The sequence below is a fragment of the Belonocnema kinseyi genome, chromosome 7 (assembly GCF_010883055.1).
Source record: "Belonocnema kinseyi isolate 2016_QV_RU_SX_M_011 chromosome 7, B_treatae_v1, whole genome shotgun sequence".
In the NCBI taxonomy this organism is placed as follows: domain Eukaryota; kingdom Metazoa; phylum Arthropoda; class Insecta; order Hymenoptera; family Cynipidae; genus Belonocnema; species Belonocnema kinseyi.
This window is the reverse complement of record NC_046663.1, coordinates 112207311-112221446: the sequence shown is the minus strand read 5'-3', so window position 1 is coordinate 112221446 and position 14136 is coordinate 112207311. Positions and strand designations below refer to the sequence as shown.

Here is a 14136-nt window from a genome sequence, read left to right as displayed (position 1 = left end):
GCGCATACTTTGAATAAAATATTTGTTATCATTCTCTTGAAATAAATGTGTTTTTTTCTTGAAAAAATACCGGTTTCATATGTATACACCTGGTATTCTTGCGCCCTGTCTAGAAGCCCAAACAGTATGTGTGCAAAATTTGCTATCAATCGTCAAAAACTGTGGATTTTCATAAGCATTATACGTTTTAGGCCACTTCATTTTATATATTTCAATAACTGAATCCCCCCCCCCCACCCCACTTCATCATCCTTCATTATTCTTACGATCTGTCCGGGAGTCCAAAGCAAATGAGTTGAAATTGTTATGCCGATTAATAAATAACTGCAGCTGTTCCCCCATCTTGATCCCTTATATGCCCGTAAATATACTCTTAAGACCTGTCTAAGAGCCCAAAAAATATGTGTGCAAAATTTGGCGTCAATTGTTAAAAACTGTGGAATTTCATAATCAGCCGTGTTTTAGGCCACTTGATTTCATATATTACAAAAACTGTGCCCCCCCCCCCCACCCACACACACACTCCGTCTTCCTCCCAACACTTTTACGACTTGACCGGGAGCCCAAAAAATATGGGTGAAAAATCGGATACTGATTGGTCAAAACCTGCATGATGCTAACTAAGATGGTGGAAAGAATGAGGTGGAGTGGTACGTAGTTGATAAACAAAGGTGAGAAAAGACTTCACTCGGCGAGTTATGGGAGAAGCATTGGGCAATTTAAAATTAACGTTTATAATGAGTTCCCTTGTAAAGTCAGACAATAGCTATAGTGAAGCGTTTTGCATCGAAAGAAATTTAATTTGGTCTTAATTCCTACTGTTAAAGCAGATGTATTTTAGCTGTGATTTCCTTGTTGTTTTTTTAAGGTTAAAGGATATTTACCCCTCTTCATACGTTCAGATTTACTAACTTAATCAATAACTTAATGGGGGAATTTCCAAGTTTCCTCGAATTAGTTTTTAGAATTTTCTAAGAAATTTTGGATATGAGTTAAAATAAAACAAAAGTGAAGTAGACATGAATGTCTTTTGTTCTTTTCAGAATTAACTGCATTCAAAATGTCAAAGAATATTAGCTTTTCAGGAAGAGGGACGATGGTCGTGGGGGCTAAAGCGTAGGTTTTGGACCCACTCCGTCGGCTTGCGGGTTCGATTCCCGCCTCTCGCACTCTGGAAGAGCCTTCGGCGGCCCATGCGATGAACACTAGCCTAGCAAGGGAGTTGTTCATCCCTGGAGAGTCGTGGGACCGGTACTTCTAGAGAAAAAGGTTCTCTAAGTACTTAAAGCTGTTGCTCTTGGCAGTTCGGAATCCACCTTAAACTGTAGGGCCCCCCTCCCATCACCAAGTAAGTGTGTGGGGGTGTGTAAAGGAATAGGGAAGAAGGTGCAAGAAAAATGTAAACCCTTAGGGGACACATTAGAAGCTTCCATTCCATATTAGCTTTTCAGGGAAAGAAACTTCTACCGATTGTTTTGTTTCTTCATCGCAAAGAGAAATTGAAAGATGTGAAAAAGAATGTACGCTACTCTCATGTTACTTATTAACTGTGTTGGTTTGATTAATTGATTTAAATTTTAAACCCTACTGAAAATTCCTATACAGGTTCCTATATAGGAACTTACATAGGATCCTACATAGGAACCTATATGTTTCACCTATAGGTGACACCTATAGGAAATCACATAGGATCCTATATAGGTTTCTGCATATGATCCTATATATGTTTCTGTATGGGACCATATCCAGATGCGCAGTTGTATTCTACGGCATATACGGCTGCACAGAAGTTTTTTTGGTCCTCCAGGAGCACCTAGAGACATACTTACCATTAGGTACCATGAGGTACCATTAGTTAGGTACCATTAGGTACCTTATTGGGGAATGTCCTATACAGGTACCTATGTAGGATCCTATATGATTTACTATAGGTAGCACCTATAGGTGAAACATATAGGATCCTATATAGGAATTTTCAGTAGGGAAAACTTCTTGAATCTAGAAAATTCCATTATTACATTATGAACAACATTAATATTAGGTTAATACTATAAATATAAATACAACATGAAATTACAGGAACATGGTAAAAACAAAGAAAGTCGAATTTATTATTTAAAAATATACATTTTTGACAAAAACTTTAATTATCAACTAAATATGTATTTAAATATGCCAAAAAAATAACTGAATACTCAACGAAAACAGATTAATTTTAAACCAAGCAGTTGAGCTTTCAACAAAAAAATGAAATTTCTTCCCAAAAAATATGAATTTTCAATCCAAAAAAAAGATGATTTCTTTATTTTTGATTTTATTTACAATAATTCAATATTCATATGAATATATGTACTAAATGTATTTGAACGAAAATCCAGATATTTTGTTTAGTGATATACAATTTGTAATTTATTTGGTCTAAGAAGCAATTTTTTTGACACCGTGTACAAAAAATGTAATGAATTCGTAAACCTAATTTGACAGTTAAAAAGGTTTTGAACTAGAAACGTAAATAAAAAAAAAAATATTTAGATAATATTTTCTCGTAACACACTTAACATAAATATTTTGTAAGTAAATTGAGCTAAGAATAAGTAAAAATGCTTTCGAAAGAAGTGATTTTCTAGTAATTCAGACTTAGAAAGGTAGTTGCATTATTTACTGTTAAGGAGATCTCCCCTAAATGTTTTCTGTTGGTCCATTAACAATTTTGGGGGTTCACATGGCCATATTTCGAAAGTAATTTGTTTACATAAACATGCGGGCTGAGTTAGGTATATTATTGTATATTATGTAACCCTAACTTTTTCTACCAAACTTTAGTTTCCCGCCCAATTAATTAAAATTTAATCAAATAATTGATCAAAAGCAAAAAATCCGTTTAGTTTCATTCCGAGATCCCTGGATGCCTCAGATACGTGTAAAAAATGTAATCCACAATAAAATCTGCTCTTGTACTCTCCAGGAGGACTGACAGCAGCCGAGGGTGGTCGGCACATGCCATCGCTACTGCATGCGTTGATGATTCGAATCGTTTCAATCTGTTCCCCGCGGTGGTGTTTTCTGCCTGGGAGTTGGTTCAGAATCTCATATATACATGCAGCCACACGAAGAGCCACAGCAGCCATGCATATATACCTATGTGGATGTAGTTAAAAGCAAGCACGACTTGGGTACGGTACCGGCACTCGTGGGCGCGTGGTGTTGTGCTCAGAGAGCAGCAGCTGAAGAAGTAGAAGCAGGAGCAAAGCAGCAAAGGGGAGGGGGAGGATGAGGGAGTCTCTGATTCTATATGTAGTCCCGAATCTTAGCCGGACCAATTATTACGCCCGAAACACTCGAGGTGTATGTACCCTCCTCAAGGGTTCTTCGAGAGTCCTTCCGAAGTGTTCCGATCGAAACTTACAATTAAGTTCATCTCGACAACTTGGTAACCGGTACCTTATTCAACGTTAACCTCATTCTTATAATTAGTTCTGTCGCGAAGAAGCTCAGAAAACAGTTTACGAAGTGGTGATCACAAATTACAAGTGAGTTGTTGCAGTGCTGACAATTGGGCCTGTGTGCGTGCTGGCATGACACGTGTGGTTTGAGAAAAAAAATATTAATCGGGCAGAAGAATTCATCATCAAGATGCCGAGGGCATTTCTTATCACCCACCGCCGGTACAATGGCACTGAGGAGCTTCAGGAAACTGTTAGAGGTATGATTGTTCTTCATATTAGTGCATGATTTTAAACATTTCTTTTCTTGAATATTAAAATTTATATAACTTTAGTCTTTGTAAGGCTTTCTTTTTTAATTAATTTCAATTTCTGTACAGCTCTGTTTCATTTTTCTTTAAACAATTATTATAATTACTATAAAGATAAATTAAAATAGAAAAGAAAATAGCCCTTTCGTGGCAACAATTTTAGGCTGTGCTACTGTCACGTTAAACGTGTTTAAAAGTAAAAATCAAAACAATTCGAACATTAAGGCAAAGTGTGAAATGAACTAAGAGCGGTAAATTTGCTGGAAATACTATCATTTTAAACACATTTACACTTGTAGAAGTTTGTAAACGTGAAGAGAAAAACTGAAAGATGAAAAAGTGATTATTTACATAGAATGTTGCTTATTCTACAAACGTTAGGATCACGTTTTTCGATCACCGTTCCTGGAACGTTTTCAAAAACGGTTTAAATGTTCTGTATCCACGGTGTATAGTTTTCTGATGACTACGGGAATTATCAGCAATTACTTTTTCTTCGTGAAGGGTGAACAATTGAACATCTAGGAAATTAAAAGCGAACTTTCGAAATTTTGTATGAGTATGAGTTGCAGAAATGCCTATAAGATTTGTCGAAAATTCTCGTAAGATTGAATTAAAATCCTATATCCTCTTATAAATATTTTACATTAGTGCGAGAATCTGAAATTCTAGATTTATTTCTCATAAGTTGACCAATTTTTCGAATAAATTTTCTCCGTGTCTTTGCTTCCCTTAATGTTCGGGAAAGTTGCCTTTTTTAAATACATACATTGAGAACATGTTGCTTAAATTCAAATTTCTCATTTTAATCTGTAATTGTTACATATATTTAATTTGTCCATATTCGTATATGAAAGCTTATGATTCTACAGGTGGCTTTCATGTTTCTTACTACAATTTTCGCGTCTAAAGCAATATGTTTTAGAATTTTATACAATAGGCATAATAGTTCTGCAAACCTTGTTAAAAATTAATGACATCTACTTCGTTAATTACATTTCCTTTCTTTCTCGATTTAAATGTATTATTGGCCCCTGCATGGGTCAGAATTATAAGACGTTCAGACCAGAATTTCTATTTTTAATTTCTACTTCATTATTTCACTTCTCTCAACATTTTAACTCCTGCCTGGGCACTTGTATTAATGATTCAAATAAAAAGTCTTTTTCATTATCAGAAATTTGAAACTTGCAGTTTTGAACAAATTAATACGATATAAAGCATTAGTCTCACTTTATTTCACTATTTTATTACTATGTATATTATTTTATACTATTTATTATTATTATAATTATTATTATATTAGTCAAACGTTTTTGCTTCGCTTTAAAGTAGAACGTATTTTGTATATTAAAACAAGTAGTAAATACCACAACATACGGTAATATACGTAAATATTAAAAATTTAAATAAAAATGAAGTTTATATATATTCCTGTTGATGAACAAAAACGGTACATATTAACATGAAATAATAGGTATGCACACATATTACTAGATCACTATTACTGAGGATTTATAGGTTATATATTTAAAACTAAACTTTTTTCACATACAACATTGTTAGCAACAATTTAATAGCCTTAAAATTTTAGTGAAATCGGTTAAAGTTAAGAGTTCTACAAAGACCAAGAAGTTTCCCATTGATTTACCATGGAAAAAAGTCAGCTTTCAGTGTATTGTTCAGAATTCGTCAGAGAATAAGAATCAGTTATTAATTTTGAGAGTGAATGACTTTAAGTAACACTTACGGGTTCAAAAAATTACCCATAAGGCACAAATTTGAATTTTACGTAATATTGCTGTTCGTGAACTCTTTTCGAATTTTCTTATTTTAAATAATCATTAACAGGTACTGTAAGATTACTTAGTTATTTTTTAAATAACTTTAATTTGTTAACAAAATTTACAAGTAAATCGCGAAATTAACGTAGTTTCCAGACGTTATGAGTACTTTAATCAATGATAAAAATAAGATGATTTGTTTTATCAATTTCACATAAAAAAAGCAGGAGCAACATTTTATCTCAACAGATTTCAATATTTATAGTGCTAATTTAATTTCTAAGCGTGCTTGTAAACGATTGAATAAATTTAAATGATTAAAAAATTTGATCTTGTTTTAAAATATAATATAAATATACTTTCAAATTATTTAAATAAATTAGGGCATAGTTATAATTCATCGAAGAATTCATAATTTTTCAAAAATACGTGCATTTCTCGACTTACCTAAAAAACAAATGTTTAACCAAATTAGGATTGTTTAAAAAATTTAAAACTAGTTAACAGATAAGTGAGTATTCTTAAATTACATTCTTATTTGTCAGGTGTATGGTATTTTGCTAATTAATTCTTGTTATCTGATGAATTCTGAACAGTATACTCAAATACGGAATTATTTGTAACGCACCATTCTGCTTAATTTTTAACCCATTTCGCTCAAATTTGCTGATTTTTTGGTATATTCAAACAAAAATGGAGGGTGAGAGCGAAGAAATTCGTAAAGTGAAAAATAAGAGCCACCCTATACTACATTGCACGAGTATCTACTGCAAACGTATCGATATAATATCGTATTTGGCCCAGCAATATTCCAAAGCATAGAAAATTTAATTTCAACCGAGGGATACACAACTCCTGCAATCGGTGTACAGATTTTATTACAATCGTCCTGTTGACAGCTTGCAATCACATTGTAGTTTCACAGTGCGATCATGCAATCGATGTACACCGAATTTTGAAGTTACGTACATCTCGGTTTCACCCCTTTTATGTAGTGTTAATATTTAATAATTTTTCATAGAGAAATATTAATGATAATTCAAACTGAATACATAAAAGACGATAATTATTAATTAATTCCTAATGAGTGAAGGGAAATTAAAAAATTTAACTCGAGAATTTAATGTACCCATTGTCATGTTAATTTTCTTTAATGAAATGAGGTTTTAATATTATGAAGGTGGGAAATATAAATTTGGAATACTCTAATTTCTAATAGATCACTGGAGGTTCTTGACCTCGAAGTCTGAAGGCAAAAAAGTGGTTGGAGATTCGTTGTGGTACAGGAGGTGGAAAACCTGTGGAGCCGAGATGATCTTGTGGCCATGAGTATGCTTCTAAAAAAAATCTTGTTTAAGTAGAAAAGCTGTAGTGCGTGCATAAGAATAGCAATAGAAGACGCCAAGATGCGTCACGGGATACACGACGCATGCCGTCGCGATGCCGTCAACCCCTCCACGAAGAGTCCGTCGGAACTTACATTAACCCACACGTACTCATTCCAGCTAGTGCTCTATTTATGTACTTCCCAAAAACGGAGCAGACATTAAAATCTTCTTTCCCCCACCTCAAGTCTCAATGTTACACCTTTTCGAGCACGCGACTCTAGAAATAGAATAGTTTGACGAAAAAAATAATTTAAAATAGTTAGAGCCGTATGTGGAAAATTACTATTATTGTTTTGCAAGCGTAAACAATTTTATACTTTTGAACTTCAAAATTAAGTTTTATAAATAATATGAGCGCATGTATATTTTTAAATTCTCCCTTAATTAATATTTATTTTATCGAAATTCAGGTGTCTTAACAACCATTTTTAATCATTTTGATTGATCCGCATTACCATTTGATCTAATTTGAATTTTTCTGAATAAAAAATTGTCGTAATTATATTTTCATGAGTTATTATTTGACTTCAAGTTTTTTTAATTGACATTTGCAACAACTCATGTTTTTCTCAACTACCATCTTGTGCAGTGGAAATATATTTTGACAATAAAATACAATAAAGTAGGACAACGCAAAAGACGTGGTTTTTTATAAAAATTTGTAATTTGTTGTAAAATTTGTTAAACTATAATATGTAAGTCGAATCAATTTTGCATATAAGCGGCCTGTTAAGGGAAGAAAGACCAACGTCTGTACAGTCTGGTATATCTTTACGTATTACTTTACTTACATGTTGGTTTATGAGTATGATCATCCAAAACAATTGGCCACGTAACTACAGGCGGGAATACCATAGGCTCTTAGTAACGTTTGAAATGTTGTATACGATTTTTAATTTAATTGTAACAATTTTATTAAAGCAAGGCAGAATATTGATAATTGGACAATTTTATCTTATAATAGCTTAAAATTGGACTATTAACAATTAAAGGAACACGAGTTGAATAATCCCTGCTGGTTAATTGCAATCACCAAGTAGTCAAGTAGAATAAAGTACGAATTGATTTTATTTTTGTAAATATTTGTAATTACTTGAAGAATTTGGTAAAAGTGTCTGAATTAAAGCAAGAAGTATATTTTTGTTTAAATTTTCCATAATTTTGATCATTATAAAGCTTTATACACAAAAGAATATCAAATTAAGTGATTAAAACTTACAATTGAAAACAAGTTTTTTTAAACGTTTTTTTTTTAATGAAAAGTTCCAAAAACCACCTTACCTACAGTTTTTTGCGATATACTATATCGTCATTGTTTTCGATAAATTGCAATTCCTTGGCAAATTCCAAGTTTACATTGATTATTTGAATTCTTTTTTTATAGTAATATATTAAAGTAATGGCAGTTGAATAATTGAAGATTGAAATCTTTAACATTTCTCTCCTATATATTAAAATCTTTGAATGTATATAGCATTTAACGATTTAGAATTTAAAAAGTTACAGATTGAATTATTAAAAATTAAAGGCTATCACTTTTAACAATATATAATTTAGGAATTGTATATTTAATACTTGAACGTATACTATTTTTAAATTAATAGGTGAACTATTTTAGTCAAAGAGCGTATAATAATTGCTCAACTCCTCCAAACTGAATAGTTATAGCTTAACACTTTCAAAGTTGTACAATTTATAATTTCGACCTTATTCAAACTTAATAATTTTTTTTTTCATCGAGTTTTCTGATCCATACGTATAAACAACTCATAAGCTGCTTTTATTTTTGGACCTGAAACCCCGATGAAAAAAAAACGATTACATTTGAGAAACATTATTAAAGTTTAGGATGTCTAAACGATTTTCTTTGTGTCTATCAAAGCTTCGACATTCAATTTAAACGACTTTAGGCTCGAGAAGCTTTCCTGGACCAGAGCCAGAGGCCTTCGAAATGGTCGTGATAGCTTTGAGTGCCACGTGGTCTCTTTGTCAGTCTTGTAATGTTCTTCCTATTCTAAATTCTTGCAGAATACAGTCCCGAGCGCGGACTTAGGGTTGCGGAATACGGAGGCGGTCAGCCGACCTCGGACGGCGCCAGCGAGTGTGGTAGCGAGACCTCGTCAGAATGCCCGGAAGAGCTTTACAACCTGACGACGTTGGCGGAAGTCAGTCTGGCCGCTGCTGCCGGAACCTTGATCCATCCAAACAGAATCCTTTACGAACGGTCCTTATCACCCAGCTACACGCAAGTCGTTGAAAAAGGTAGACGTTCCCGGTCACCCTCGAAACAACAGTATCACCCAATCAGAGAGGTGAAGGTAATTTTTCATTTGCAATAATACTAAGGACAATTACATGCCCTATTTGGTAACTTTTGGTTTATTCAAAAAGGGCGTTAAATTCCTAATTCTGATGATGTTCTTAAAGATAAAGCCACATGAATCCTGAGAATCTGAATATTCTTTTTTAGACACTCGAGGTCCTGAGGACGAGCGAGGAGGAGGAGGAGCAGAGCTTGCGGGAAAGAACGAGGCTCTTCTTCGAGAGAATAGAGACCGAACGAGAGATCCTCGAACGAGGAACAAAAAGAACTTCCCCCGACCTCCTGGATATACGAATCCCAGCGAAGAATTCTCACTACCCAGTTTGTCGCGAAGAAAATGTTAATTTCTCAGCTTCATCAAGACACTCTTGTGGGTCCGACTTTCATGTTGCACCATCTTCTATTACTTCAACAAATCTACCCAGAAGGGCGACTTCCGTTCATTCGGAAACTTCAAAAAGTGAAGAAAGTGAAGACCACGAGTGTCGTGACTGTGGGAAAAAGTATTCAACTTCATCGAATCTGGCGAGGCACAGGCAGACACATCGGTCACTTGGAGATAAAAAAGCTAGGAGATGTCCGCATTGCGACAAGGTTTATGTCAGTATTCCAGCCTTCAGCATGCACGTCCGCACCCATAACCAAGGGTGCAAATGCCACTATTGTGGTAAATGCTTCTCCAGGCCCTGGCTACTTTCGGGACATATTCGCACCCACACAGGTGAGGAATTGAATTTGACCTTTAAAATTTTTTTCAGATCAAACGCAGGGTTGCTACAGAATTTTTATTTAAAAATTTAAGGCTAATAAAAAAATAGATACAGACCTCACAGTCACGGGCCCAATTAAGCAAAGTGGGACTAATCTTCGACGATTTTCAAATTCCATACCTTTTCTCAGTTCTCAAGAGCATATTGTAAAAGTTCCAGACTTTCTACACGTTTTACAAGCACTTTAGTGGCCCGAATATGTAGAATACTTATGGATCAAATACGTTTTTAAGACAGTCCCCATTTAATGTATAAGATGTAGTTGTTGTCCAGGGTATAAATATTCAGTGGAAGATGTAAATGAGTACAACAACGTCTACTTATTTACATCTTTAACTGAATCCCCATTTGATATTAAAGACATAAATATTTTAAACTGGCAATAGTAAAATATCCGATAATTTTTTTTGTTTTCAGGTGAGAAGCCCTTCAAATGCACAATCTGCAACAAGGCGTTTGCTGACAAATCGAATCTGCGGGCCCACATTCAAACCCACTCGAACACAAAACCCCACGTCTGTGGTCGTTGCGGAAAGGCCTTTGCCCTAAAATCCTATCTCTACAAACACGAAGAATCTTCCTGTATGCGCTCTCATAATCGAGCCTCCTCGGAAAAGCGAGATGGTCCAGATCCTCAAAACCCCATTACGACAAAATCGACACCATCGACAACGAATTCATCGCCACCTCCCTCGATTCACAACATAATTATGTCGCCTTGCTTAACTGCATCACCGACCAGCGTCATAGTTCCTCGTCTACAGGGACTGGCGAACGATCAGAGAAGTTCATCTGCCTTCTCTGCCATAATCAGGCATACGCAAACTCAGATACCCATTGCTGCTGAGTCTTTAAGATCCTCGTCGCCTAAGCGTTTCTGTCGAGGAAGAACTCCGGAAGTCCTGGATCGCAAAGCTGAGAAGTCTGACTATCTGTCCAGGATGGTCATTCGTACTTCAGTCATTTCCCCGAATCCGGAACATCTTGGGCGATTTTCCAATGAAAAGAAATCTCCCTCTTTTGATTATACTGACCCCTCCAGGATTTCAGCCTTCTCAAGATCGACGACAATGGCTTTGAATCTGGCTATTGCTTGAAAAACATTAAGATTTTCAGCATAAAAACTATTCTTTAAAAGAATTTTAATTTCTTACCATTCTAAGTCCTCGAAACAATAATAAAATTCGGATTACTTATTAGTTTCTAGAAGATCATACGTTGCTTATTCAAGAAAGGTATTTGGGTTTCGATTACCTAATCCTCTGCAGCATTAGTGAGATTTATATTTTGTGATTATAGACACCAGTTCGCAAAAAGATGTTTATTCTCCGATTTTTTTTATTTCATTGTTTCAGGTTTTGCTGGTTTTCCTGGTTTTCCTGCTTTTTTTGGTTTCCTAATACCTGCTGAATTCGTTTGAATTTGTCTGAATAATCAAAAATGAGTATATATTGTCACCGCTGTGCCAAAACGAGATTATTCCAAGTATCTTCCTAATAGGGACCACTTAGCAGATAGATTTTTAGGAATAATGATATCTTTAAAGTTTTGAATGTGCCTTAATATAAAGTGTTTTCACACGGAAAGTAATCCTTAATTATATAATGTCCTAAATGGATAAAATTGTGAATGAATGAGAAAATGAGTGTTAACTTTGTACTTAATTTTCATTAGCCGAAAAAATATGTTGTAAAAAGTTATTAGTTGAGATGATTCCAAAGTATATAATACTATTTAATAGTCGAATGATTGGAAATTTGTTCTACAGAAACAGGATATTTTCTTGCTTTTCATTATCCTGCTATTGTTGTAATTTTAGCACAGCAAAGTATGTTATCTTTTATTAAATCCTATTTTTGCAAATGAAAATTAAAGGATATTTTATTTAAAAAAATGAATTTACGAATGATATCAGTTGAAACTTTATTCGGATATTTGCCCTTTTCTGGCAGCTGTGAGTGGTTGTAATTAAAATATTTTTTTAAGTAACTAGTCGTTTTAATATTAAATAAAGCATCGAGGTGTGAAATTCGTGACTTCGCGAATAATAGTACGCCCTCCTCGGGGACATATGCAATACTTAATATTTATTAACGCTCTGTTACCCAACGTTGGTAACGGACAGAGTGTAAACTAGTCGTTCCGTCTTGCGATCGCCAGAGCAAATTTTCGCTTTTGATTTAAAACTAACAAATTCAAACCTTATTACGAATTTTAATATAGAGTTAAGATTGTAAATGAAACAGAAATTAATTTCATTTGGGCGCGAAAGTTAGACTTTTTAGAGTTTTATATCTCTGAGAGTCGAGCATAGATCGCAAGACAAAGGTGTAATATATATTTCGTAAATTGATATAACAAGCCTAATTTTAATTATCTGTCTTAAAAATACGTTTGAACGATCCGGTAGATATGTTAGAAGAAGCTAATAGTCATAAATTAAAAGCAATATAAATGATTTTTTGGTAAATAAACTGAAAATTATAGTACATTCTAATCGAAATGATTATACACTGCGAGTGTACTTAAACATATTTTGCATTCTAGTAAAACGTGTGCAAACTTATACACAGGTTTTGTGATCTCTGTTGTTATAAAATTAAAAAAGAGCTTAGTTGTTAAAAGTTTGTTCAAGTGAAGTTATATTTAGTTCCATGGATGATAAGTAAATTATTCAATATTCATTGAAATTTATTCACGTTGACTGAACATTTTTTGGAGTGAAATTATAATTTATGGTCTGAATGAATGTAAAAAATATGTGTCTAAAACATGATGTAAATAGCATTCCCATCCGAAGTTAACTCTTAAAAAGTAACATTGTGTAGGATAGTCAGTTAGAATCGTGTAGAATATAGTTTATATTTCATAGTCGTTTATACACCAGAGTGCCTGTAGACATATTTGTTCATTTTTTTACGAATTGTGAAAACTTTGTTAGTAATATGAGAAAAATAAACATAAATTGTCCAGATATAAACAGTATTGTTATTATTTTACAATTTCTTATAATAGAATCCTTGCTAAATTCCTTGGTGGAAGTTTTTGAATGAAATTGAGTCTGTTTGATTTCAAACAACTCCGATTCATTACGATCGATTACGAACGAATGTGAAATCTGTTTCCTTCTGAATCCGGCGCAATTCTCTAGATCATTTCGGATGCTTTCGTTTAATCCACTCACATCCGAATGATTCAGTAGCGAGAATTTTCATTCCTTATATCCATCGCATGGCGCGAGCTCATTTCGAATGATTATGTGCCATTCCTCCTTCAGCCCGAATGATTCCGCACATATCAGAATAAAGATGCTATTACGCCTGATTTCGTGAAAAGGCGCAAATCAATTCAGAATGATTCCGTGCCATTCATCATTCAGTCGGAATGACTCCGCATCGGCTGGATCGAAATTATTATTTGTTTTGAATCCGCCAAAAAACGCGAGCTCATTCCGATTGATTCCGCAACACTAAGAACTTAGTCCGAATAATTCCGCATGTATCCAAATAAAACGCCCGTGCCGTCTAAATCCGTCTTATGACACGAGAACATGCAGAATGGTTCCAAGCCTGTCTGCCAGCTGTCCGAATGATTCCGGTTCGATCCGAATGCAATTGTCGCATTGTGTTTGCAACGTAAGTTAAGGGCATGTGATACTTCCAGTTTCCCCGGCTTTTTTCCACAAGAATGAAAATTTAAAGAAACTGAATTCGGAGATGCTATAAAATATCATAACGGACGTCTCCGACTTCTTTTTTGAGGAATAATTAGAAAAAAATTTATTCTGCTTAATAAAAACTTGATGTACCCTACCGAAAGAAATCTTTGAGTCTTCTTTAGCGAAATAGCTTGGCTCATTTGAGTCTATAAACAAAGTCGATTTGAAACAAAATAGTCTCGGAAATAGTTTGAGAGATTTGGGTCCTTTTCAAGATCCTTTTAGCGGTCGTTTTAAGAGTGGTACGACGGTAATATAATGTTTCTTTGTATTCGTCACGTACCGGGCGGGCAGAGATATTTACAGTAATTGGTCGTGGCTAATCCGCTCTCCCTTTTTAAATTTCTCTTCAAATTATTAACACTTTTTTTTAATTGATGAATTTTCTCATTATACTTA

General features: G+C 34.2%; 1 protein-coding gene across 3 annotated transcripts; it reads left to right on the top strand.

Moving 5' to 3' along the window:
- The first annotated feature begins 3104 nt into the window (after positions 1-3104).
- On the top strand, positions 3105-12969 carry LOC117176908 (zinc finger protein Xfin-like). Of its 3 annotated transcripts, XR_004467637.1 has the most exons (5): positions 3116-3703; positions 8955-9244; positions 9397-9970; positions 10437-11254; positions 11375-12969. XR_004467637.1 is itself a non-coding variant. In XM_033367297.1 (4 exons), exons 1-4 carry the CDS (start codon positions 3634-3636, stop codon positions 11114-11116), a joined length of 1608 nt encoding a protein of 535 aa, XP_033223188.1. In that variant the 5' UTR covers positions 3105-3633; the 3' UTR covers positions 11117-12969. The 3 variants fall into 3 exon arrangements, 2 of the variants coding, with proteins under 2 accessions (XP_033223188.1, XP_033223187.1); XM_033367297.1 differs by having other exon boundaries at positions 3105-3703; positions 8955-9238; positions 10437-12969; XM_033367296.1 differs by having other exon boundaries at positions 10437-12969.
- The last annotated feature ends 1167 nt before the right edge of the window (positions 12970-14136 follow it).

What these genes read in the sequence shown, in the direction of transcription:
- LOC117176908 (XM_033367296.1), top strand. Translation starts at nt 3,634, where the DNA reads ATGCCGAGGGCATTTCTTATCACCCACCGCCGGTACAATGGCACTGAG. An exon ending in GCTTCAGGAAACTGTTAGAG is followed by an intron (nt 3,704 to 8,954) that starts GTATGATTGTTC and finishes AAATTCTTGCAG; the next exon opens with AATACAGTCCCGAGCGCGGA. An exon ending in ACATATTCGCACCCACACAG is followed by an intron (nt 9,971 to 10,436) that starts GTGAGGAATTGA and finishes TTTTGTTTTCAG; the next exon opens with GTGAGAAGCCCTTCAAATGC.